Source organism: Oncorhynchus mykiss, chromosome 20 (genome assembly GCF_057628025.1).
Source record: "Oncorhynchus mykiss isolate SJ-2025 chromosome 20, ASM5762802v1, whole genome shotgun sequence".
Classification (NCBI taxonomy): domain Eukaryota; kingdom Metazoa; phylum Chordata; class Actinopteri; order Salmoniformes; family Salmonidae; genus Oncorhynchus; species Oncorhynchus mykiss.
Genome location: NC_143041.1, coordinates 19,157,621 through 19,185,001, shown reverse-complemented (window position 1 = coordinate 19,185,001; position 27,381 = coordinate 19,157,621). Strand labels below are relative to the sequence as shown.

The window sequence follows — 27,381 nt, the reverse complement described above, 5'->3', positions numbered from 1 at the left end:
GGATGCCAAGGTGCCAGGGCTGGCTGATACCCCAACACACACTGGAAAGGAGTGAGGTTAGTGGAGGAGTGGCGGAGGGAATTCTGCGCGTACTCCGCCCAAAGTAAAAAATCCATCCACTTTCCCGGCCAATCCTTACAGGAACACCGCAGGAACCTGCCCACTTCCTAGTTGACCCTCTCCACCTGCCCATTTGCTTGAGGCCGATACCTGGAGTTGAGACTGACTGTGACCCCCAGGCATTCCATGAACGCCTTCCATACCCGTGAGGTGAACTGAGGGCCACGATCTGACACAATATCCTCCGGGATCCTGTAGTGCCGGAAGACGTGCGTAAAAAGAGCCTCTGCGGTTTGCATGGCAGACGGAAGCCCAGGCAGAGGAAGGAGGCGACAAGCTTTGGAAAACCGTTCCAGAACGACGAGAATGGTGGTGTTCCCCTTGGAGGAGGGAAGGTCAGTGACAAAGTCCACCGAGGGATGACTGGGCGTCCGCCTCCACGTTCTTCGAGCCTGGCCTATAGAAAATCGTGAATTGGAACCTGGCGAAGAATAGAGCCCATCTGGCCTGTCTCGGGTTTAGTCTCTTCACTGCCCTGACGTACTCCAGGTTGCGGTGGTCCGTCCACACCAGGAAAGGGTGTTTGGACCCCTCCAGCCAGTGCCTCCACACCTTCAGAGCCTTCTTGACCGCCAAGAGTTTCTGGTCCCCTACGTCATAGTTCCTCTAGGTGGGGCTCAGCTGCTTAGAGTAAAAAGAGCAGGGCCACAGCTTTGGAGGGATTCCGGTACGCTGGGACAGCACTGCCCCAACTCCTACTTCGGGGGCATCCACCTCGACGATGAAGGGGAGTGAGGGGCCGGGATGTGCCAACACAGGAGCAGTGGTGAAACGTGCCTTCAGCGTCTCGAACGCCCTCTCCGCCTCCACCGTCCATGAAGTCATTGGGGACCTCATCTCAGCAGGGAGGTAAGAGGCGTGACCACCGTGCTGAAGCCCCGGATGAATGTCTGGAAATAGTTGGCGAACCCCAGGAATAGCTGGACTGCTTTCACTGAGTTGGGGATGGGCCATGACCTGACTGTGCTGGCGCGATGCTCCTCCATATCAACTTCCTCCGTGGAGATGAGATAGCCCAAAAAGGACACGGACTGCTGGAAAAACAAACATTTCTCCTGTTTAACTTATACAGTGGAGAGAACAAGTATTTGATACACTGCCGATTTTGCAGGTTTTCCTACTTACAAAGCATGTAGAGGTCTGTCATTTTTATCATAGGTACACTTCAACTGTGAGAGACGGAATCTAAAACAAAAATCCAGAAAATTACATTGTATGATTTTTAAGTAATTAATGTGCATTTTATTGCATGACATAAGTATTTGAAACATCAGAAAAGCAGAACCTAATATTTGGTACAGAAACCTGCAATTACAGAGATCATACATTTCCTGTAGTTCTTGACCAGATTTGCACACACTGCAGCAGGGATTTTGGCCCACTCCTCCATACAGGCCTTCTCCAGATCCTTCAGGTTTCGGGGCTGTTGCTGGGTGTTACGAATCCCTTTTGGCCCGACAGTCTAGGGGGGATGGTAATGAGACCCGTAACATAACTCATGCAAATTATAATAGTGACAAAGTATAAGTGTGAACGAAATAACCACGACAACTGAAATCTACCGTCAAACTCAAGGTTTTTTAATAAACACACGGTAATGGGGGGAGCAGGAAAAGGGGCTGAGCTGGACCCATGGAAAGAAACAATAAGTATACAAAAACACCCCTAAGCTAGACTAGCCTACTTTAACAACAGCTAACTAACTAACCAAAAATACAGTGGGTGGTCCGCCCAGTTCTAACTAGTGTATTTAACAAAGTTTACCTACGGGTAGTGTATGCCCATGGGCGACTTGTCTTGGTTTCCCCTTTTCCCACCAGCAATCAAATACAAACACTATAACCAAAAACAATACTCACAGATGATGACAAAGTGATATGGAGGTGCTCAAACAAAAGAGAGGTTAAGACACAAAGAGAGAGTGAAACACAGAGATCTACAGACATGGCATTTACAGAGAGATTGAGCTCTAGAGCAAACAACAGATGGGGTTTTTAAACCAAGGGAAAGGAACTGTGATAGGGTAGGAAACAGGAGGAGGTGTGTCTTCTGATTGATGATTGATTGTTGACTGATTGGGGAGTGATGATTTTCACCTGTGAGGGGAGAAGGCTAACTGCCTTTAGCTAAGCAAACTATGGCAAAATGTAATTACAATCATAAAACCAGATTGTCTGTAAAATCATTTCAATAGGCCTATGCCTATAATCTATGCCTATAATTTGCCCTTATTAAACTCCCCAGATCATTTTCTATCAGTGGATGTCGATTTAACTTGTTTGACTGGTTTGATTAAGCAATGTCATAGCTTGCAATAATTATTATTTTGAGGAAACCCTCATATTACTTCTAACGTCGGTACAAGTTACTATGACATTCCTTCGCAATTGGCTTGATAACGTTATGGAAAAAGTGTTTAGATATGGCAACTCCTCTCTTCCTGTGAAAAAAAGGGCTAGTTTTCAGGCCTTTTGGGTTCATTGGGCTAGAAATTGTAGCTTGACCTGGCAACCCTGCCTATAGTCGTTAGAAATATAGTTGCCTTACGGTGAAATACTACTGTTAGTAAAGCACCATGGATAAGGTCATTAATAGTTGCCATTATGCACATATTTATTGCAAGGTGTTCGCCTAGGCGACGCTGCAGAACTTTGTATAGCGAATTCAGAGGGCAGACTGACAGGGACTCAAACCCAGTTCACTTCGCATTCAGTGACAATAATTTTTTTGGTTTGTGCTCATAAACGCACCATGGTGGTTAGAAGAGTTTATGCTTATAGTCTGAAATTGCCAGGGGGAAACTTGGTGTCTGTGTGCGTGTGTGCGTGTGCTTGCGAGTTATTCGCTCGAGTAATTAGATCAATTGATGAGCGTGAATGGGCAGTGACACCTGTTTCATCGAGTGTATTAGATCATTAGATTGATGGCCATTTGTTTGTTTTGACCTTACTTTTTACCACACACAAACACACATTGTATTAACACACAACCCACCCATCTCTACCTATGTATGGAACCACGGTTGCTACATTTGAAAATGATCTGTGGCACAACCTTTTCCTGTTCCTCATACTTATAATATGGTTATTGTGTGCTAATAAAGCCAATGCTCAAGCAAAGCCTATAGTTTCACCAGGTCATCTAAGGCATTTCAACAGTAGCAGGCACAACAACAGGGAGCCAAGGAGACATGCAATTAACCAAATCCCCTACGTTAATCTTGAAATATAACTACGACTTTATTCTCAAAATATTGCTACTTTATTTTCGAAATATTGCTAAATATTACTATTGTAATGGGAATTTTAATGTTTGTGCTTTTCTGAAAGCAAATGTCTGTGTTCTATTCATGTGCTGTTCTAATAACCAATTTCTGTGTTCATGCATGTGACTGATTTAACAAATCCTCACTTATCAGTATCTGCAATTTGGCAGCGCGCCCAGACCTTGTTTTGAGAACGAACTAAAGATATCTCAGTTTCAAGGTCTCAGCTTAGAGAGAAGCCTCGTGAGGTATTGGTCTGTCACGTGTTATGAACCAGTATTGGTGGGTCACATGAATTAAACAAAATGCTAATGATTAATGTAATTATGCTAAATCATGCAAATATAACTTTTCTGTGTATAGCCGTATATAAGACAACTGCTGGAAGAGCAGCGCGCTGACAAATAAAGGAGGATTCATTTAAGATTGACTTCGAGTGTCCCCGTGTAAGAATTTCCACGACACTATTGTGCAAGACAAATTATAAGTACCACCACCTGTCCCTGTTAATTAATTTATCTTCATTTGACCCCAATAAGCTTCCTTTTGTAGTCTTTCAACAAAACAGCATGTTTAAAAATAATTGGATGGAGGGATTGTGATGTCAACTCAGAAGAAAAATAACTTATTTGTTTTTTTCAAAATGTTTTATTGAACTAGTAGAACAAAATTAACAATTGTAAAAAAAAACTATCATACAGGGAGAAAATATTGATATTATATAAAGTACATTTTAATGCTTAAAAATATGAACACACACATACATATTTTTTAACCAAGTACACAGTGGAGACATTTGTCATGCAAAAGAGCACAAATCTGAGCAAATAGCACAATGAACCTCATTATCTGACATTTGTTCAACAATGTCGGTCTGCCTTCTCCTTAGGGTTGTTGTTGCCTCCAGCCAAAACAGTGTGAAAGTTCTCTTCTACTCTCCTTCTCCTGATGCTTCTAGTATAGAACCCTGAGGGAAAGCACCTTCCCAAGGTCCTTTAAGGCTGTTCACACCACTGACTCTCACGCCCCCTTTAGCGCCACACATTGCTCCAGGAAGGGCATCAGCAAGGATGTCACTGTTTCGTCTTTGCGTGGCAGTTCTTTCATGAGCAATTGAGTGGCTGAAATGGAGCCATTCATCCCCCAGCTCTTTACCATTAGCTCTGCAAGATCGTGAAGCTCCTCCAAGCACTCCAGGTCATGGCTGGAGATACTGGGCTGTGGGAGTTCCTTTGAGGTTCTGACTAGAAACTTAAGCCTCTTGATCTCCTTGGCTGACAGGTGCTCCAGGATGCGACACAGATTCTGCAACCAGTCCGACTCTGTGAGATTGCTGCCTATTGGGAAAAAAACAATAAACACACACATCCCTGGTTTCTTATTCCAAATGTTTTCCAAATACAGTGGAAATTAGCATGTTTTTGGTTTATTTGCAGGTAGATGAAAATCTGTTCAATCAGTTGCAGGTAGGGGAAAGATAGTTGTAGGGCTATAAAGAGATGTGAGATAACAGTTACCTGGCTTTAGAAATATCGGTTCAAACCATTGGCATTTCCACACCTTCTTTCGCCCCATCCTCTTGAGCTCCTGAATCATCAGCTTCAATTTGGTAACTGTACTGTCCAAGAGGACTGTAAATGTGGCATGTTGATCTGGGCCATTATGAATATGCAAATCTTTCTCCTGACAGAGAAAGGGAGGTCAAAGAGAATCACGTATGACAAACCTGCTAAATATTCTATGCCCATTTGACAGAGAATGTACTTTTAATCTAGAGGAGAAAAACCTAGTGGGTTTTAATACAAAAAGCTGAGTTATTGGTCATAGAGGACAGGTGAGGCTCAGTAATGACGTGTTGTCTCAATGGATGAGGTACTGTAAAGTGGTCAGATGAAGCAGATGCTAAGCTACAGGACTGGTTTGCTAGCACAGACTGGAATATGTTCCAGGATTCCTCAGATGGCATTAAGGAGTACACCACATCAGTCATTGGCTTCATCATTAAGCGCATCGATGACGTTGTCCCTACAGTGACCGTACGTACATACCCTAACCAGAAACCATGGATTACAGGCAACATCCATACTGAGCTAAAGGGTAGATCTGCCCTTTCAAGGAGCGGGACTCTAACCCGGAAGCTTATAAGAAATCCCACTATGCCCTCCGACTATCACGTTTTAAGGTAAGACCCAGATGCAGACAACGTCAAAGTAACAACAGTTTATTAGTGCAACAGGGGCAGGCAAAAGACAGGTCAAGGGCAGGGGTCAGTCATCCAGATAGGTGGGGTCAACACCGGGAAAACTAGAATACAGGAACAGTCGAGAGACAGGAACAGAGGGAAAATCGCTGGTGGGCTTGACGAAACAAAACAAACTGGCAACAGTCAAACAGAACACAGGTATAAATAACCTTCAGGAGACGCCCCACCATGTAAGCCGGTTGGCCATTGATGAGGCGGGGGAGAGGGGTGGGCCTGGAAACAGGAGACAAGGGGCTGTGAGACATAGGTTTAACTCTGGACACATGAAAGGTGGGGGATGTATACGAAGGGTATGGGGCAACTGAAGACGAACAGCAGAGGGGCTAATAATCTTGGATGGGAAACGGGCCGATAAACCATGGTGGAGAGTTTGCGGGATTCCATCCGGGGCAGGTCCCGGGTGGCCATACCTTCTGCCTGAGACGATACCGGGTAGCCATTGTCCAATGGCGATCCGCTTGTCGTAGATACCTGGAGGTGGTCTTGAGGAGGGCCGACTGGGCTCTCCTCCAAGTACGACGACAGCGGCGGACAAACATCTGGGCAGAAGGTATACCAACCTCTTCTTCCTGCTCAGGGAAGAGCGGGGGCTGATATCCCAGGGAACACTCAAATGGTGATAGGTCCGTGGCAGAGCAGGGAAGGGTGTTGCAGGCTCCAGTCCTGACAGAGAGTACAAGCGTCCCCGGGGCGGCGTGGTGCTAGGGAGAAGGTCAATCCCGCAGTCATTGGGTCAGTTCGGCAGAAGCAAAGTGGCCCGGGCCTTGCTGAACACGTCCTGGAGGTTCTGGTACTCTGTTAGGGCGGTGTGCAAATTGGACTGGGTCTAGGGTTTCTGGGATAATGGTGTTCATGTGAGCCATGACCAGCCTATCAAAGCACTTCATGGCTACAGATGTGAGTGCTACGAGTCTGTAGTCTTTTAGGCAGATTACCTTAGTGTTCTTGGGCACAGGGACTATGGTGGTTCTACAGCTGCATAATCGAAAGCATCCTGACTGGTTGCATCACTGCCTGGTATGCCAACTGTTCGGCCTCCAATCGCAAGGCACCACAGAGGGTAGTGTGTACGGCCCAGTACATCACTGGGGCAAAGCTTGCTGCCATCCAGGACCTCTTTTCAATCAAATTCAATCAAATTTATTTTATATAGCCCTTCGTACATCAGCTGATATCTCAAAGTGCTGTACAGAAACCCAGCCTAAAACCCCAAACAGCAAGCAATGCAGGTGAAGAAGCACGGTGGCTAGGAAAAACTCCCTAGAAAGGCCAAAACCTAGGAAGAAACCTAGAGAGGAACCAGGCTATGTGGGGTGGCCAGTCCTCTTCTGGCTGTGCCGGGTGGAGATTATAACAAAACATGGTCAAGATGTTCAAATGTTCATAAATGACCAGCATGGTCGAATAATAATAAGGCAGAATAGTTGAAACTGGAGCAGCAGCACAGTCAGGTGGACTGGGGACAGCAAGGAGTCATCATGTCAGGTATTCCTGGGGCATTGGGGCACTTTTCCAGGCGTTGTCAGAGGAAGGACTTAAAAACTGTCAAAGATTCCAGCCACCCTAGTCATAGTCATAGACTGTTCTCTCTGCTATCGCACGGCAAGCAGTACCGGAGCGCCAAGTCTACTATAGGTCCAAGAGGCTTCTTAACAGCTTCTACCCCCAAGCCATAACACTCCTGAAAATCGAAATCAAAATGCTACCCAGACTATTTGCATTGCTCCCCTCCCCCTCTTTTACACTGCTGCTACTCTCTGTTGTTATCATCTATGCATAGTCACTTTAATAACTCTACCTACATGTACATATGACCTCAATTACCTCGACTAACCGGTGCCCCTTCACATTAACTCTGTACCGGTACCCCCCTGTACATAGTCTCGCTATTGTTATTTTACTGCTGCTCTTTAATTACTTGTAACTTTTATTTCTTATATATTATATATAAAAACAATTCAACTGCATTGTTGGTTAGGGGCTGGTAAGTAAGCATTTCACTGTAAGGTCTACTACATCTGTTGTATTCGGAGCATGTGACTAATAACATTTTATTTTATTATAAATCATTGTCATTAACACACATAAAACATTCTTCATGCAATTTCTAACCTTGGGATGGACGCTGAAGCCCTGTTCGAGGTCTGAGGTCACTCTGTATCGGGCTTCGGGCCTTAGGTAGCAGTCAGAGCAAGCACGGATGAACTCCAGCTTCTTATTTCGCTTTATTACCTATGAATGAGTAGAGAGTGGTTAGAGCGTTGGAGCGTTGGACTAGTAACAGAAAGGTTGCAGGATCAAATCCCCGAGCTGACATGGTACAAATCTGTCGTTCTGCCCCTGAACAAGGCAGTTACCCCACTGTTCCTAGGCAGTCATTGAAAACAAGAATTTGTTCTTAACTGACTTGCCTAGTTAAATAACTACATATTGTAAATAGATACTGACTTAAGAAAATTGCAAATCTTTTAAATTTGAGTTAAATTGAAACTGCTGTTAAAATTATGTCATGCTGTCACAATCTGATCTGTTTCAACTGTCTTTGTGATTGTCTGCAGGTGTCTTCCCCATTATCCCCTGTGTATTTATACACGTGTTTTCTGTCTGTCTGTGCTAGTTTGTCTTGCTTGTTCGAGTCAACCAGTGTTTTGTGTCTCAGGTCCCGCTTTTTATAGTCTCTCTTTTATTGCCCTCCCGGCCTTGACCCTTGCCTTGTCCTGACTCTGAGCCCGCCTGCCTGGCCACTCTGCCTGTCCCTGAGCCTGCCTGCTGACCTGTACCTCTGCCACCCTCTATTGTTTATTCGACGTGGTCTGCATCTGGGTCTTCCCTTCATACCTGATACATGCAGTGGTAACAACACAGATGTATGGGTTGATATTGTAATTGGATGGGGTTGGAGATTCACTGAGATTTCAATGAGCTGAAATATGGACTGAATGCATTAAAATAAAGACATGCAATATTTACCTCAGTGTATGGGACATTGCGGGACAATAGGTAAACCCAGAGCCTGTGTTGTCCTTCTGTAACGTTTAGCTCCAGGAAAAGAAGCACCTGCCCATTGATTCTTTTTTTAGTTTTTGGCTTGCGGCGTAACAAAGTCCATCTGGAGAGCCCATTGATGTTTATAATCACATGTGAATGTGTCACCCTAATAGGTACCAGAATCTCCAGACTATTGCTCCATATGTGAGCCACAGACAAGGCCTCAGCTGCGTAGACTGGAAAATAACGAGACAGCCACACCAACAATCAGTTCTACCATCTTGAATATTTCCAGATGCTCTCTTACCATTTCTAACTTACACGTGTTTTGAGGATTGAAAAGTTTGAACACATATATCGTTGGGAAAAAAGGGTATTTCAAAAAGTGCTTAAACTTTTGGTATTTTATTAGGATCCCCATTAGCTGTTGCAAAAGCAGCAGCTACTCTTCCTGGGGTCCACACAAAACACAAAACGTGACATAATACAGAACATTAATAAACAAGAACAGCTCAGGGACAGAACTACATCAATTAAAAAATCTCATTTAAAAAGGCACACAGAGCCTACATTACATATCAATACATTCACACCAACTATCTAGGTCAAATTGGGGAGAGGTGTTGTGCCGTGAGGTGTTGCTTTATCTGTTTTTTTAAACCAAGTTTGCTGTTCATTTGAGCAATATGAGATGGAACGGAGTTGACACAAGTCATTTTTCCGACTATTGTTTACAGACAGGTTATTTCACTTATAATTCACTGTATCACAATTCCAGTGGGTCAGAAGTTTACATACACTAAGTTGACTGTGCCTTTAAACAGCTTGGAAAATTCCAGAAAATGATGTCATGGCTTTAGAAGCTTCTGAAAGGCTAATTAACATAATTTGAGTCAATTGGAGGTGTACCTGTGGATGTATTTCAAGACCTACCTTCAAACTCAGTGCCTCTTTGATTGACATCATGGGAAAATCAAAAGACCTCAGAAAAACAATTGTAGACCTCCACAGAACCACAATTGTAGACCTCCACATCCTTGGGAGCAATTTCCAAATGCCTGAAGGCACCATGTTCCTCTGTACAAACAATAGTACGCAAGTATAAACACCATGGGACCACATATCATACCGCTCAGGAAGGAGAAGCGTTCTGTCTCCTAGAGATTAACGTAATTTGGTGCGAAAAGTGCAAATCAGTCCCAGATAAACAGCAAAGGACATTGTGAAGATGCTGGAGGAAACAGGTACAACATTATCTATATCCACAGTAAAACGAGTCCTATATGAACATAACCCGAAAGGCCGCTCAGCAAAGAAGAAGCCACCGCTCCAAAACCGCCATAAAAAAGGCCAGACTACGGTGTGCAAGTGCACATGGGGACAAAGAGTGTACTTTTTGGAGAAATGTCCTCTGGTCTGATGAAACAAAAATATAACTGTTTGGCTGTAATGACCATTGTTATGTTTGGAGGAAAAAGAGGGAGGCTTGCAAGCCAAAGAACACCATCCCAACCGTGAAGTACAGGGGTGGCAGCATCATGTTGGGGGTGCTTTGCTGCAGGAGGGACTGGTGCACAACACAAAATAGATGGCATCATGAGGTAGGACAATTATGTGGATATATTGAAGCAACATCTAAAGACATCAGTCAGGAAGTTAAAGCTTGGTCACAAATGGATCTTCCAAATGGACAATGACCCCAAGCATACTCCCAAAGTTGTGGCAAAACGGCTTAAGGACAACAAAGTCAAGGTATTGGAGTGGCCATCACAAAGCCCTGACCTCAATCCCATAGAACATTTGTGGGCAGAACTGAAAAAGTGTGTGCGAGCAAGGAGGCCTAGACACCTGACTCAGTTACACCAGCTCTGTCAGGAGGAATGGGCCAAAATTGGATGGACCAACTTATTGTGGGAAGCTTATGGAAGGCTATCCAAAACATTTGACAAGCTTTTGACGTTAACGTTTGACATTAATCAATTTAAAGGCAATGCCACCAAATACTAATTGAGTGTATGTAAACTTCTGACCCACTGGAAATGTGATGAAAGAAATAAAAGCTGAAAAAAATAATTCTCTCCACAATTATTCTGACATTTCACATTCTTAAAATAAAGTGGTGATCCTAGCTGACCTAAGACAGGGAATTTTTACTAGGATTAAATGTCAGGAATTGTGAAAAACTGAGTTGAAATGCATTTGGCCGAGGTGTATGCAAACTTCCGACTTCAACTGTACATTAGGTCTTTCCTTGCAGCACTCGACCACACGACTGGACAATAATCAAGATAAGACAAAACTAGAGCCGGCAGGACTTACTTTGTGGAGTGTAGTGTCAAACAAGCAGAGCATCTCTTTATTACGGACAGACCTCTCCCCATCTTTACAACCATTGAATCTATATGTTTTGACCATGACGGTTTACAATCTAACGTGACACCAATTAATTTAGTCTCCTCAACTTGTTCAACAGCCACACCATTCATTACCAGATTGAGCTGAGGTCTAGAACATAGGGAATGATTTGTACCAAATACAATGCTCTTAGTAAAACTCACCCTCAGTCTCGCAGTGAAGAAGGTGCAGTTGGTACATATGTCCCTCTGGACAGCTGATCTTAAACACAGGACATGCAGGCTCAGAGTCTGTGTCAGCAAGCATGTGCATGTCCCAGTGGTCCACACTATACTCCACGGTACCTGGCTCCCTCATCCCAAATACCAGCCCTGTAGCTCTGCACTGGAACTTGCCACGAAACCCACACTGGAACCTGGGTAGCATATTAGCCTTATATTATAAAGACGGTCTCAGGGCACAGGGGAAATGGTTATTCTAAGAAAGCCACAGTTCTGTTATTAGGAAATATTGCATGTTACATTATCATATCAGTGCATATTATGATTTTTTTATTTTTTATTTCACCTTTATTTTACCAGGTAGGCAAGTTGAGAACAAGTTCTCATTTACAATTGCGACCTGGCCAAGATAAAGCATAGCAGTTCGATTGTTGGCTTAAGAGTGAAAACTCCAATTTGAAAGTAGGAGAGGAAGAAACTTACTGGTTTAGATGTAACAATAGTTATAATTGATTCAATCTATGGTAGTTTACCTGTAGGAAATCTTGTTTTCTTCAACCTCTTCAACTATCTCAGGGTTAAATTCTTTAATAATGGGTTTGGTCTGTGCATGAGAAGATGACAGACAGTACTTTACAAACCGATTGCAAACCTGACTTTAAATGGCAGTTCCTGCTGTTGCTCTTTAAATCAATCAATCTACATTTGAAAAAACTTTAGAGGTCTCTTCTCTCACAGAGGTAGAGCCCAGGTTTGTGACGTGTCTGTCCTGCATTCCAGGCACGTGAGCAGGCCAAAGTTTGTAGCGTTTATCCGCCAAGAAGCTGTCAAACTCAGTGATCTTGTTGTTGCAAAGCCTGTGGAGAAAGATTGTTCTTCATTGAGACACGTTATAACTAGGTCAAGGAAGCATAGACATGATCAACAACACTCCTTTACTCACCATACAGTTTCTGTAAAGCTGTTTCCAATCATGTATAGGTTAAGTTTCACAGCTCCTTCATCAGTGATTTCATTATTGCATAGACTGAAAAAGAGATCATGGTTTAAGGGTGCTGGTCCAAAAGTGGCCAATGTACATGGAGTATGTCACCACTGAATATGTCATCCTGTATGTCATCACACTAAGGGTTAGTACTTTGAAAAATACAAAAATATGCCTTCCTGTCACGTTCTGACACTAGCTTGTGTGTTATTTCTTTGTTTTAGTTGGTCAGGACGTGAGTTGGGTGGGTATTCTATGTTTTGTGTTTCTAGGATTGGGTTTCTTGTTTGGCCTGATATGGTTCTCAATCAGAGGCAGGTGTTAGTCATTGTCTCTGATTGGGAACCATATTTATGTAGCCTGTTTTCTGTTGGGTTTGTGGGTGGTTATTTTCAGTCTTTGTGTGTCTGCACCAGATAGAACTGTTTCGGTTTGTGTTTTTGAAGTGTTCAGTGTTCCATTAAAAAGATGAACACTAACCACGCTGCGCTTTGGTCCTCTCTATCTCCAGACGACAACCGTTACACTTCCACTTAATTCAATGTACTGCATCTGAAAATACCCTTACTTTAGGACTTGTGCCTTGTGCAGATGTGTGAGCAGAAACTCCAGATGTGTGTCAGTGAGATGGCAGTCGCTGAGGTCCAGCTCTGAAAGCCCTTCTGAGTGCTCCAGAATCAATGCCAGTGACGAACAGGCCATCAGGTCCAACGGGGTATGACTGAGGTCCAGTTCCTTCCCCAGGGCTCTGGATAGTAGTGAAGCAAGTCTCTCTGACCTGCCTCCATCTCCCACAAATACCAGGTGAAGGAGCTGCAGCAAAATAGGTTTTCCAAGGCTATGAAGGAACAAAGTTAAACAGTGTCACTACTGGAAATTCAAAAGTAAAGCACTCACGAGAGTGTAACGTCTTGGCGCTACATTATTTGGATAGTCCCCTATCGATGGTCTATAGATCAATAGACTATCAATTGAATATGCAAAAACCTGCTTACGGCATCTCACCTCAAATGGACTCTTTGTAAAATGGACTCTTTGTAAAACTCCTCTAGTCCTGCATCCTCAACCTGACAGTCGTGTAGAATCAGCTCTGTGTCACCATCAGCTTTATTGATGGCTGCAGAGATGGCCCTGCAGTCCCAAGAACTGAGGCTCAAAACAGTATCTTCCTCCTGCCCTGACAGATCCATGGCAGAAGAGCAGGAGAGGTCCAGTTTGTGATTCAGAACCCTCAACAGTGCAGCGGGTGCTTCTGTTTGTGTTATCAATCCTGTCCAGGCATGGAGGAGCTCCAGGAGTAGTTTCCTGTCGACCCTGCAAGGTCGTCAGGACCGTCAGAACCATGGGTGGACATAAAATAATGTGCAATTAATTGTAATTCACTCTTTCCAATCAACTAGAAACCAAATACTTAAATCGGGTACAAGAAGAAGAAAAAACCATTGAGACACTAATAGACAGTGATGTGGACAAAGACCTGAGTTCAGAGACCCTGTGCAGAAGAGTCAGAATCTTCCCCATCTCCTCCTTTGGAATGACAGTCCACAACAGGTTGAGTTTCACCCCGTCACTGTAGTGTAAAGCAAAGCGCAGTGCTTCACAGTCGTCCTGTTTCAAGACCAGGTTGTTCAAGTTGATCCATTCGTCTGATGACCTCACTAAAGTCGTCACCATGTGACCAGCACGTTGTTGGTGGATTTCTTTCAGCGCTGTCCTCTCAAAGTGGGAATTCATTCTGCAGAAAAGGAGGCATTAGGTGCTGTACTAGGTGCTGCATGTTTGTTTTTGGATTTTCACTGTTGAAAGACAAAGATAATTGGCCCTGATTAGCGATCGTCATATTGTTTGAACCAGACCTTTGAAAGTGAATATTATTCAGGAACGGGAGAAGATGAGGCATGTCTTGCTGTCTGATTCTGCTCCTCCTGAGGTTGATGGTGATGGGTTGTGTGGTGGTCTTCAGCAGGTAGTGAAGCACATTCCAGTCCAGTCTACAGTTAGACAGGTCTCCATCAACCTTCTCCAGGAAGCACTGGGTCAGTTCCTCATTCTGAGCCTCATATACCACAACTGCCAGCTGTTGCAGAATCTCCTCACTTAGTCTGCCATGGAGGAAAACAGGCAGATGGTAACACACAATGTGGATCCTCGACAAATCAAACGGTAATCCCCAACACGCAAACCCCACATTTAGAGACATTTTGTTTGAGAGTGCACAAACTAGGTTAACTAACTTGCCTGATAGTGAGCGGACCCCGATGACACAACAGAGTAGTAAGAAGGTAACCCTCGATGGGACAGTCTGTCAGATCCAAGCTTCTTACGGTCCACACTGTCAGTAGTGAAGCTAAACTACTGATCACTCTACACTGCACCCGTTTTGTTGGATTTGGCCTAGATAAGACCAGGGTCAGCTCCTTAACGATCATTGGCCTTTTGCACAAAAGTGACATCCTAGCTAGCTTCACTGTTGCCATTTCATTCATTCTGAAAGAAGAACCAAAAATGATGTTATAACATTCAAGAATAGGTGTGGGGTGGTGGTGGGGGTTACAAGCTGACATATGTAATTGTTTTAAGACAGTCATACAATGGATCATTTAGCTGTTTGATTTTGAATTTCAGGACCCCTTTAGGGATATATACAAATTATATATACAAACATTATTTGTTAAAATATAGAATTTGGCCTTTAGTAGCAAATCCCATGCAAACACATTGAATAACACATTCATAAATGGCAACAACAAAAAAATCAGAAGGAATAGGATTTTGAAGTGTCTGTCCTATATCTAGGAGATATAAGAAAGCTCAGTATATATTTTTTACACATATTTAACCCCTTTTTTGGGGGTAGGCACAAAACGACTGTACCTCCATACTTCCATTCATTTTTTACAAACCGGTACCAGTTAACTTCAGATGAGTCATCGTGCTCGTGAGATTATCCCCTTTTCATAGAATGGTCATACCATTCAGTATGATTTTTCGGGATGTTTCATGGTTTGACAAACACCGCTGTAGCTCGGCCACCTTCCACCGCAGATGTGGAAAAGCACTACAGGCGGACGCGGTGGATTGAGACACAGCCCAGATATTTCTAGTTTAAACTGAAGGATTTTGATGGGGATTTTTTTTAAATGATGTTTCTTCGATTGACGCACCACCGGTGCATCAATAGACTCTAAGGGTGTTAGCAAATATAGAATTACCTAAGCTTGTGAAGCTCTTTCACTTGTTTGAAGAGAAGTTTAGCTCCTTGGAGAGAGATACTCTGTGGGGTGAGAGTGACGTCCAGTTCCTCGTCAGCAGTAGACTGGCCTAGGACTGCTCCTACTGCCTCGCAGCGTACACTGGGCAACCACCCGGACAATGTGAGAGTGTAGTGTAGGGCCTGGAGGAGAGAGTGGGATAGCAGTGCATCTCCCTCCGAACCCACAGAGAGTGCATCACACATAGACAGGAAGAACTGGCAGTCACAACTGGGGGTGAAAAATCAAAAGGAGTCAAAGACACATGAAAACATTGTAATGTATGCAAATATATCAAATTGTAAATAAATGATTGGTCAATATATCTCAAAACAATTCATGTTCCATGATATAGATAACTGTTAATTCAATAGAGAAAAACACAAGCCAGGTTGGTAACAAACCCACATGAGGTGTGAAATGTAGGGTAGACACGGAAGGAAACTCCTCACGTCACTCTTGTCATCTGAACAACCCCTCAACTCTACCGGTCTCATCCCTGGTTGGAGTTTCAGCACTTCTAGGAGGAGGGAGGCCTTTCTCTCCGAGAGGTCTATTGACCAGACTGCAGGAGTTGACCAGTAAACTGGCTGTAACCCTGGAAGGACACTTCTGCCTGTATGAATCTCATAGTCCTTCGCATGTGAGTACAGATCTAACAGAAGCATACACTTCTCTGTAGAGTCATATGAATGAGCTAACCCCAGAGCAGACAGGAGTGCCTCGACAGACCTCTGTCCACTCAGTATGTCATTAACAGCTCCTTGAAGAAACACTTTCAAAAGGAAACGACAAGACCATGGAAAGAATGTGATCCTCCACTCTTCAGGCAGCTCCCCCTCATCCTGTCTGGAGAGAAACCTGTCAGTAGAAAAACATTATTAGCCTGACGTAAAAGGAACACACAGACACAAGACCGAGCTCTCAAAAGCATGTTGAGGCTAAGTTTATCCTTAGAACCTTAGCCTTAAGATGCTTCAAGTTCATAATTCCACGTGGCACCTAAGTTACTCTCCGTCAGCGATATGATTATAACAGAACTTTTTAAGCAAACCAACCTGAGGTGTGATATGTAGGGTAGACACTGAAGGAAACTCCTCACGTCACTCTCGTCACCTGACCAGTCCCTCAGTTCCACCGGTCTCTTCTCTGGTTGGAGTTTCAGCACTTCTAGGAGGAGGGAGGCCTTTCTCTCAGAGAGGTCTACGGACCAGACTGCAGGAGCTGTCCGGTAAAGTGGCAGTAACGCTGGAAGGACACTTCTGCCTGTCTGAGTCTCGTAGTCGCTCACATGCGAGTACAGATCTAACAGAAAATCACACTGTCCAGCGTTGTCCTGATCAGCAAAGGGGAAAGCTGAGTATCCACATACTGATGAAAGCATGTTTAGCGTCTCTCCTTGCAACGTTGCTGCACAGATGAAGAGATCCACAAGCACCTTGATAGCATCATTGGTGTTCGGAATGCAGTCGTTGAATCTAGATAGTTTAGAATGAAAATAAATGATTTAAAAAATCTAATGACAAAATGTACCCCAACACTCAGAGTACAACCTCTCGGAACCCTCTCTTCGTGTTTAATAGAATACAATTAGATTATAGACTGTCAGGGTCTCTGATGGGAAACGCTACTGTCTTACACCAGATAACATTTTGCACTGAGATAGTAAGCAACTTTTCCCTTCAATCTATGCCAACGGGTTAAAGAGACAATGATAGATACAAAAGCAAGTCTCCTGTAGCATACTTTTTTTGGGGGTCTATTCTCAAAGAACATTCAGATCCAGGGATAACATATTCAAGATATTTACACCACCATAGACTCACCTCAGCTCTGAAATGTAGGGTAGACACTGAAGGAAAATGGTCAATTCCCTCTCGCTCTCTTCATCCGACCACCACAGCTCAACTGGTTTCTTCACATTCAGAAATTTCAGCACTTCAAGGATACCAGAGGTTCCTTTCTCAGAGAGGTCTATGTACCATACTGCAGGAGTTGTCTGGAAAACAGGCTGCAACACCGGTAGAAGTCCTTCCTGCGTGTCATGGGCCTTTGAGTACAGACTAACCACAAATTTGCTCTGTTCCTCTATAGAGTCAGAGTGAATCAAATGAGCGAGCACAGGGCGCAAACCCTCAACGCATTTCTGTCCTGTCGTCACCTCATAGAGAGCTCCTTGTATGTAAAGATCCATCTGCAATGACTTAACTTCCTCATTCCATGAATGCGTTTTTTGATCATTGAGTGAAATGAACCTAAAAGAATGTTAAGATGAGACACTTCTTGTATCATCAACGTAGGCCTAACATTAGAGCTAACATTTGTCATCATTGGAAATACTGATAGCAGCAGTGGCATTAAGTCCTTCAAATTATTTAGAGGAATCTTAACCATATTCAGAATATGCTATTTGGACTTAATAAAAATCCAGCTATGTGGGCTATACATTAATTTACCTGATATCTGCAATGTTTGACAAACGGTCAAAGATGATTTTCATTGATGATGTGGTAATATGTTGGGTGCCTTGACCAACATGTAGACAGAGATGAATATGTTCTGGTCTCTTCTGCTTCAGGACCTCTTCTGCTGGCTTCCACACCTCTTGCTCTTGGACTGACAGGTGAATTTCAGATTCACACAGTCTCAGCAAATTGTCACAGTCTCTCTGTAGGCCAGAGCGAAGTGCAACTTTCCACATCTGCAGTTGTGTAATGGAATCCAGTCTAACAGAATAAAGATTAAAGACAAAAATATATATTGCATGGTTAAAAATAAAAATATATATTGCATGGTTAAAAATAAAAATATATATTGCATGGTTAAAAATAAAAATATATATTGCATGGTTAAAAATAAAAATATATATTGCATGGTTAAAAATAAAAATATATATTGCATGGTTAAAAATAAAAATATATATTGCATGGTTAAAAATAAAAATATATATTGCATGGTTAAAAATAAAAATATATATTGCATGGTTAAAAATAAAAATATATATTGCATGGTTAAAAATAAAAATATATATTGCATGGTTAAAAACAAAAATATATATTGCATGGTTAAAAATAAAAATATATATTGTACTTCTATGTAATACTGCATATTAATTATATAACTGCATATTAATGATCTAACTGAACATTGTTATTATATAGTAAGGTACATAATCATTGGCACCCTTGATAAAGAGAAGAAAATACTGTAGAAATAAATAATACAAATACTGAGCTATATTGTATACAATTTTTTGGGGGGAAATTATATTATTTAAAAGAAATATGTTTTCAGTACTCCAACACCCTATGATTGCGAGGATAACGACACTGCGCCTTTTTCTGACATGTTTTATGATATTGGAGAACACATTGAAAGGGTTCTTAAACCATTCCTCCATACAGAATCTTTCCAGATCCTTGATGTCCTTGGTCTGTGCTTATGGACTACCCTCTTCAATTCAAACCACAGGGTTTCAATGGGGTTCAAGTTCGAAGACTGAGATGACCATTACAAAATGTTGATGTTGTGGTCTATTAACCATTTCTTTGTGGATTTTGATGTGTGCTTGGGGTTATTGTCTTGATGGAAGATTCATCCTCCTGGCAGAGGCAACCAGGTTTTGGCTAAAATGTCCTGGTACAGGGTTCATGATGCCATTGACCTTAACAAAATGTCTGCATAACATCAAAATATCCACCTCCGTATTTTACAGTAGGGATTCATGTCTTTTCTGCATATGAATTGTTCTTTCGAAGGCCACATCCACTGCTGGTGTGCGTGGCCAAAAATACCTATATTGTGCCAATGCCATTTATTAAACTCCAGGCAGTGCTGTGGTCAGATAACATGAAAATAGAGCTCTTTGGCCACGCACACCAGTGGTGGGTTTGGCGTTGAAAAACGGAAGCATATGCAGAAAAGTACCTCATACCCAGTGGTGACCCATCATTCAGGGCAGGTGGGGTTTTGAGCCCTACATTTTTGGGACATAAACATTACACAACAAGTTGGAAATCGCAATTCAACAATGAGTTGTTTGGAAGGAATCAGTGACAGTGGCTAACTGCAAGCATTGCAACTGGGAAGTCAGACTGGGAAGATACGTTTTGGACATTCAAATCGGAATTGTAGATCTTTCTCTTTCTTTGATGACAACATTTGCCAACTAAGGACCGCCGTGCACAACAACTCTTAAATGTGCCTGGCTTTATAAATCATCCATATATACCTACAGAAATAAGACATATCCTGCTTCCAGCCTGTTTGAGCGTTTGCTTAATAGCCTGCTGATTCGATGAGCACTGAGCCTCACCTAACAATTTCATAAATTCTGCTGTTTTTAATATTTACTATGCTGTAATAAAGGCTTTGCCCTTTTTTCGTTAGACCAGGCCTCGGTGGTATAATTCATCATTTATTTTGTGTTGTTTACACTGTTCCAAATTGTCCGGAAAATGATGTTTATAACCATAACAACCCTCCTTTTCCTTGATCTCCTTCTTATTGTTATTATTATTATGACCATCATTATAACAATAAGTAATGTCATTATCATTAGCATAGCAGCTTTGAAAAACCACCATCGAGCTGTACTGTAGGCCTAAGAGCGCATCCTGTTTAGTCTAAATAGCGTAACTTACTTAGGCCTACATTTCAATATTTACATAGGCTACTGTATAAATCAATAATTCATTAATTCATGTCATCACACAGCATATGAGTCATTCATGATGTGAAATGCAATCAAGCATTTTAGTTTTAAAATATAATAACAAAGCGACCATTGAATAATTAGCATAAACAATAAATAGGGCTAAACTGTTCCATTGCGGAAATTGCATTCGCGAATGAATGCGACTGTTGCACGCAGCACTTGCTCCATACCTTCCTTTTCTTGATCTCCAGTATTTTCCACAACTAATCACATTTATTCCACACATCTGACTTTCCATTTACCTCCTGTGCAACCAGTAAACATTCCCCCGTTTCGAGTTTATTTGTCACGTCCTTCTGCATCTATTTGGCTGTCACGTGTGTTACGGTGTTCAGAGTTTGTTACAACCAATTTATTGACGTGATTATGATACGCTATGGGTCAGGCCTCAATGGTCACTTGCATGCGAAGCATACATGTGTCACGTAAAGAGAGCAAGGGTTGAGGTAATGTTTTTTTCTAAACAAATTAGGGATTTCGGTAACTTTTCAGTCAGAAATGATTGTAATTATGTTGCAGCTTCAGCAACACGGACAGCGCTAAAGATGTGTGGCGGTCGCTGCAGCAGGGAGGAGAGAAAGACAACGGGTGCTAGTCACACAGTCACTTAACACAGCACAGCAAGTCTCAGCCAGGCGGCACAATCAAATCAATTGCGGTCGGCCAATATTACTTTTAGTCGGGGACAGCCCTAATGTGAACATTTGCATTACTATCTAATTATGCTTTCCCCAACCCACAGCCCCAACCTTAATCACTCGACCTAAACTTAACCGTTTGAGTTGTTTCTGTTTAAAACCTATAACCACGCGAAATGAACCCTGTAACTACGTTCATTAAATTCCAGCAAATCCAGTTGGGTAAAATACGGTGGTGCATCTTTGATGTTATGGAGCTATTTTACTTCTATTGGTCTTGTGGCCCTTGTTATGGTCAAGGGCATCATGAACATTACCAAATACCAGGACATTTTTGCCAAAAACCTGGTTGCCTCTGTAAGGAGGCTGACACTTGGCCTCAAGTGGATATCCCACCCAGCAAGACAATAACCCCAGGCACTAATCAAAATACACAAAGAAATTGTTAATTGACCACAAAATCAACATTTTGTAATGGACATCTCAGTCTCTGGACTTGAATACCATTGAAAACCTCCCACTGGGCACACACTTGTTGAATCAATGTTGTTTCCACGTCATTTCAACATGGAATAGACGTTGAATTAACATCTGTGCCCAGTGGAAATTGAAGCTGAAATTTAAGAGTATAGATTAAGCATATTGAGGAACTGGAAAGATTCTCTATGGAGGAATGGGCTATGATCCCTCTCTTGTGTTCTCCAAACTCATAAAACATTTTAGAAAAAGGCTCAGTGACATTATCCTCTCAAGGGAGGGTGCAATACACTACATGACCCAAAATATGTGGACATCTGCTCGTCAAACATCTCATTCCAAAAACAATGGGCATTGATATGGAGTTGGTCCCCCTTTGCTGCTATAACAGCCTCCACCATTCTGGGAAGGCTTTCCACTAAATGTTGGAACATTGCTGCGGGGGACTTGCTTCCATTCATAGTGAGGTTGGGCACTGATGTTGGGTGAACTCAGCGTTCCAATTCATCCCAAAGGTGTTTGATGGAGTTGAGGTCACCGATCTCGACAAGCCTTTTCTGTATGGCCCTCTCTTTATGCACGGGGCATTGTCAAGCTGAAACAGGAAAGGGCCTTCCCCAAACTGTTGCCACAAAGTTGGAAGCACAGAATCATCAAGAATGTCATTGTATGCTGTAGAGTTTAGATTTCCCTTCACTGGAATTAAGGGGCCTAAGCGGAACCATGAAAAACAGCCCCAGACCATAATTCCTCCTCCACCAAACTTAAAGTTGGCACTATGCATTGGGGCAGGTAGAATTATCCTGGCATCCACCAAACCCAAATTCGCCCGTCGGACTGCCAGATGGTGAAGCGTAATTCATCACTCCAGAGAACGCATTTCTACTGCTCCAGAGTTCAATGGCGGGGAGCTTTACACCTTTCCAGTAGCGATGCATGGCATTGTGCATGGTGATTTTAGGTTTGTGTGCGGCTGCTCGGCCATGAAAACCCATTTCACGAAGCTCCCGACGAACGGTTATTATGCTGACGTTGCTTCCAGAGGCAGTTTGGAACTTGGTAGTTAGTGTTGCAACCGAGGACAGACGATTTCAACGCATTACGGGCTTCAGCACTTGGCGGTCCCGTTCTGTGAGCTTGTGTGGCCTAACCCTTTGCGGCTGAGCCATTGTTGCTCCTAAATGTTTCCACTTCACAATAAGGCTCTGTCGTAACCGGCCGCGACCGGGAGGTCCGTGGGGCGACGCTCAATTGCCCTAGCGTCGTCCGGGTTAGGGAGGGCTTGGTCGGTAGGGATGTCCTTGTCTCATCACGCACCAGCGACTCCTGTGGCGGGCCGGGCGCAGTGCGCGCTAACCAAGGTTGCCAGGTGCACGGTGTACCCTCCGACACATTGGTGCGGCTGGCTTCCGGGTTGGATGCGCGCTGTGTTAAGAAGCAGTACGGCTGGTTGGGTTGTGTATCGGAGGACGCATGACTTTCAACCTTCGTCTCTCCCGAGCCCGTACGGGAGTTGTAGCAATGAGACAAGATAGTAGCTACTACAACAATTGGATACCACGAAATTGGGGAGAAAAAGGGGTAAAATTCTAAAAAAATATATAATAATAATAATAATACAATATCCACATTTTTTTAAGCATACAATACAGCTCACAGTGCTTTACCAAGGGCACCAATAATGATGGACCTGACTGTATATTTACGGGATGTCATTGTGATGCATGGATGAAGTCATAGAAATAAGGCTACTATCAAGCTCTGTAATAGTAAGAAGAGTAATACCTAAGCATTGTGAGATTTTCCAAAGCCCTGAGAATCAGCCTTAGTCCTGGATCTGACAAAGAGCAGTCTTCCAGGTCCAGTTGAACATTCCTGTCTTTGGATTGGCTGATCACATATGACACTGCACAGCACTGTTGAGGATCAAGCTGTTCTCCACTGAGATTAAACTCGTAGCCCACTTTTTCTAGGAGGAGTAAGCAGGCCTCAGGTGACTGGTGCTCATACAAGCATTGACAAATGAAGAGGAGATTTTCCATATCAACATCTGAATTGGATTCATCAGGGTCCGGCTGTGTCTCACAGTAGATGAATGAGTCTATGATCTTTTCAATGTACTTGTCAGATAGTTCTCTCACCTCTTCCTCAGAAATCAAGAATTTAATTGATTCAACCATGTTATTGGACTGACTAGAAAGTCCACACAAGAATGAGAAAATGTGCTTCAAGTACTTTCCTTCTTCGGTCTGGCACTGCTGAAGGACTTGGGTGATTTTGTCTGGTGTCATCAACAGAAAAACAGAGGCCCAAAACTCCTGCATTGTGTTGTGGAGAAAAGCCCAAGATGATGTTGATGTGTCCTTGGCAGCAGATGACGTCAGAAAAGCATCTACCACACTGTGGTCTTCGCCATCCAATCTTGTCACGTTGACTGTTTTGCCCAGCATTGCTTGGTAAGCGCTTTCAGCAAGAGACCTGAGGGCCTCCTTTTGGCGATGCATGTATTCACCCAGGTGTTCTGTAGTTTGGTCATTGAGTATTTTCAAGATATCTCGCAAGATCTGTACATACATTTCTGTTACAGTGCAAGGATGATCTTTAGAAACACTCAAACAGATGCAGGCAGTCACTATGAAGGCGTACATTGGGACATGACAAAGACTAAAGAGTTCAGGGTTATTCAAAATTCTGCAAATGGCATCCTCATCTGTATCAAACATCCACCTAAAGAAAGATCTGATTGACGCGTCATTGAATCCGTGTACTTCCACTCGATAAGATGGCCAGTCAGACAGAAACCCACAGTCTTCTGCCTCTGGTCTGCATGTGGTCACAATCTTAGCATCACACAGAAGGTCTTTCTCTAAAATGCGCTTCACTACAGAATTGCTAATTGTGTCCATGATTCCATCAAACACAATTATGACATTTTCAGAATTCTGTTCAATATCTTGCAAAATCTCCTCAATCCCTTCCTCTGGTTTGACGTATTTGCCAAACAAAAGTGACTTCAGAGTCGTGGGGTCATCAGAGTGGGACATAGACCTCATCAAGGATTCATTGAAGTAAAACATGTAGCTCACCGCATTGTCCTCTTTCTGTGCCCAAAGATTCAAAATCTCCTGGGCAACTGTAGTCTTACCTATCCCAGGTTTCCCAACCAGCAGAATTTTTTTCTCATTTCCTGTCAGTAAATTATCAGGGGATAATTTTCTCTTGAATGCTGGAATGTAAGTTTGAAGTTTTTTTGAGCGAGATTTTTTGTAGGCCTTGTTTTTGGAGATCTTGCTTTTTTGAAACACACTTCCGTCGGGGTCCAAAACAAGAGGTATGTATGTGAATGGTTTTAATGTAGAACTGTTTTTTAGCCAATACATGCGCTTTTTTTGTCTTGCCTCATAAATCCAAATCGCTTTCAATTTCAACTGCCTCATGTACTTGAAGCAAAGTTTGGAATCTAGAAAAAAAAGATGACGCAATAAGGACACAAGGACAATTGCATGATTTGAGCATTAAATGAAATGTCTGGCAGATAACTGAACCACTCAAGTGTCAAATAGGGTTTTATTATAAAATGACTTGCTATCCATTGATTCTAAGAGATTTGGGTAATAATTTGCATGTACTGTATATTGTAAAGCATCTATAAGTACATAATACACATTGCATTATAGCTACATGGGGTATCGTTAAAGCTTGACGATCTGATTCACATTGATACTGGGAATGTTTTGTTTGAAGACGAAGCAGCGTGGAGGAGTGAGTTGGCCTTGATGAGGTGTCATAATGTCAATCAAGATGTGTCATATCACAGAGACCACACCCTCGTGGTGGGCGGAGAGAAAATGTTTTTGTTTTTAATGTTAAATTCCTGCGATTCTAAACCATTTTCCACAGGGCTTAGATCAATTTAGCCGTTTTAGAGGTCATTTCCTGCAATTATTAGACACATTTTTGCTATGGCTTTATGACGTTTTATATCTAAATGACTAAAGCTCTAACAAAATCAGTGGCTGAGGAAGTCTGGTGGCAAGGCAGAGTTAGCAGAGTCAGGCACTCACTTGCTCTAGCTAAAGGGTAGAGGAGTGGGTCCTGACCCACTGTCTATAACTGAGCCATGGAGTTCTAGTAAAAATAATAAATGAATGGTTTTGGATGTTGCTCCCCTTTAAGCTGTAATAATGCTCTATGTAGCTATGATGTGATGTTTATGCTTTGCATAGTGCGTATAGATGTGTAATGTACGCTCTATAACAATTTTACAGTTGGTGTTACGTTACCGCAAATCAGATTTAATTGCCAATATCACATACCAGTAGGAGTGAAGTCAATCTGTAGTTTTGGGTCATCTCTGAAAGAAAAGCAGCTGATCCAATAATGCATATCTTGTTTGAGTGAAACTGTCCTGGTGGTGTACAATATCTTCAAAAGCTCATAGCAGGCAGCCTCCCCTTTGCAAACAGTCATGTCCAGCATTTTTCTGGATCTTTCAGACTTCTCATACATGGAGGACAGATAAGAGACCTCCTCATGATGGAGCACGTTGTGATAATGCAAGTGGTCAATAACCAGGGAGTGGTTCTCAAGGCTATCCACAAGAAGTATTCTGCTATTTTGGATATAGTCAACAGCAGACTGTTCGGTGCTTGCCATGGCATCTGTGCACCACTAGCCGACTACTAAAATTATTTAAATCCCTTTATCCCACTTTCATTTAGGCCTAGGATATTTCTGCCTTCTGACTTCGAACCCAAATCTACCGAATGTAATTTTTTCTTGCTGTTCATTTGAATGACTGATCCTTGAATAGTATCATTTATACAAGCCTTGAGGTTAGTACAACTGCAAACGATCCTTTCATAACCCAAGATATTACTGTATTGAGATGTCGTGTGTGACTAACACTTTTTAGTTATGGTGTGTGACCACAGATTATCCATTATGTTGAAGTTCAAATGAATGAGACGTACCTTCCTCGACGCATTGATACAGACCATTTGTAAATAGCCTACCTTTCTTTGTAAATGGTTCTATATTGCTCACAACTAACTGAAACATTGTAGGCTATTTAAAAAGCGGTCTACAATTCATTAGCATTATATAAATATATAGACTAAACTGTGAATTTGATTGCGAATTTCATAACGAAAATGAAACTAACTTCGAGTGACAAGTGTACAGAGTATAACATATTTAGAATGAATCTAAACTCTAAAAGTCCACAAAACGCCAAAAGTCCACAAAACCGACATAAATTGACTTCCTCGTGGTGGTGGTCTGAGCGCTGTCCACGTTCAATGTCCTGTCCTGATCAGATTTGAGGTTGGTAAAAGAAAAGAAAAACGATGCCACCCACAACTTTCTGGAGAAGGGTGTGCAGCAGGTTTGTCAGGTCTAGCTACAATGTCTAACCCAATGACTATTCAAAACCCGCACACAAGATTTTTAAAACTAGGCATTTTTTTAAACAGCCAGAGGAGAGTTGCCACGTTTAGCCAATAAACCTATTTTTCCATAACGTTATCAAGCGAATAAAGAAGGAATATCGACGTAACTTGTAACAACATCAGAAGCTAAATTCGCCTTTCCATCAAAATAATTACTATTGTGAGCTAACGTGACTAATAAAGGAATTTGAATATGTCTCACGAATTGTTTTGTTGTTGCCTTTATTAAACTCTGCAGATCATTTTCCATCAATGGATGTTAACTCGTTTGACTGCTATGTTGTGTGCATGTACTGACATGTATGTGTAACTGATAGATGCACACACACACACACTACATGTTACTGTTTTTAAATGTATGTAAATTGTAAAGTATTTAGTCTGTAATATATTTTTTCATTATGTGTCGTCCCCCAGTAAGACTAGCTGTCGCCATTGGCGTCGGCTAATGGGGATCCTAATAAATCCAAAAATCTTAATTGTCAATAAATCCCTTATGGGCATGTGCATAACTATAGATAAATCCAACAGTAGAGTTTGAGGGATGAAAGTTCGATAGAGGATCTTGAAATCTCTGTGCAAGAAACACTTGGATGAACTTAAAAAAACGAAAGTTGGGCTATTTTATGGCTATTGTGCCTTCTTGTGTGC

At 42.4% G+C, this 27,381-nt stretch overlaps 1 protein-coding gene across 4 annotated transcripts; it reads right to left on the bottom strand.

Moving 5' to 3' along the window:
* Positions 1-4,010: 4,010 nt before the first annotated feature.
* LOC110499020 (uncharacterized) lies at positions 4,011-26,925 on the bottom strand. Of its 4 annotated transcripts, none has more exons than XM_090212447.1 (20): positions 25,597-26,925; positions 23,066-24,740; positions 17,905-18,174; positions 17,275-17,703; positions 16,507-16,926; positions 15,857-16,309; positions 15,410-15,679; positions 14,436-14,684; positions 14,054-14,299; positions 13,675-13,932; positions 13,203-13,511; positions 12,766-13,035; positions 12,156-12,239; positions 11,916-12,069; positions 11,746-11,816; positions 11,195-11,406; positions 8,619-8,872; positions 7,761-7,880; positions 4,903-5,068; positions 4,011-4,755 (listed from the first exon to the last, which is right to left on the bottom strand). In XM_090212447.1, exons 1-20 carry the CDS (start codon positions 25,934-25,936, stop codon positions 4,406-4,408), a joined length of 6,600 nt encoding a protein of 2,199 aa, XP_090068573.1. In that variant the 5' UTR covers positions 25,937-26,925; the 3' UTR covers positions 4,011-4,405. The 4 variants fall into 4 exon arrangements, 3 of the variants coding, with proteins under 3 accessions (XP_090068573.1, XP_090068574.1, XP_090068575.1); XM_090212448.1 differs by having other exon boundaries at positions 4,011-4,722; XM_090212449.1 differs by lacking the exon at positions 23,066-24,740 and having other exon boundaries at positions 25,597-26,696.
* Positions 26,926-27,381: the final 456 nt, after the last annotated feature.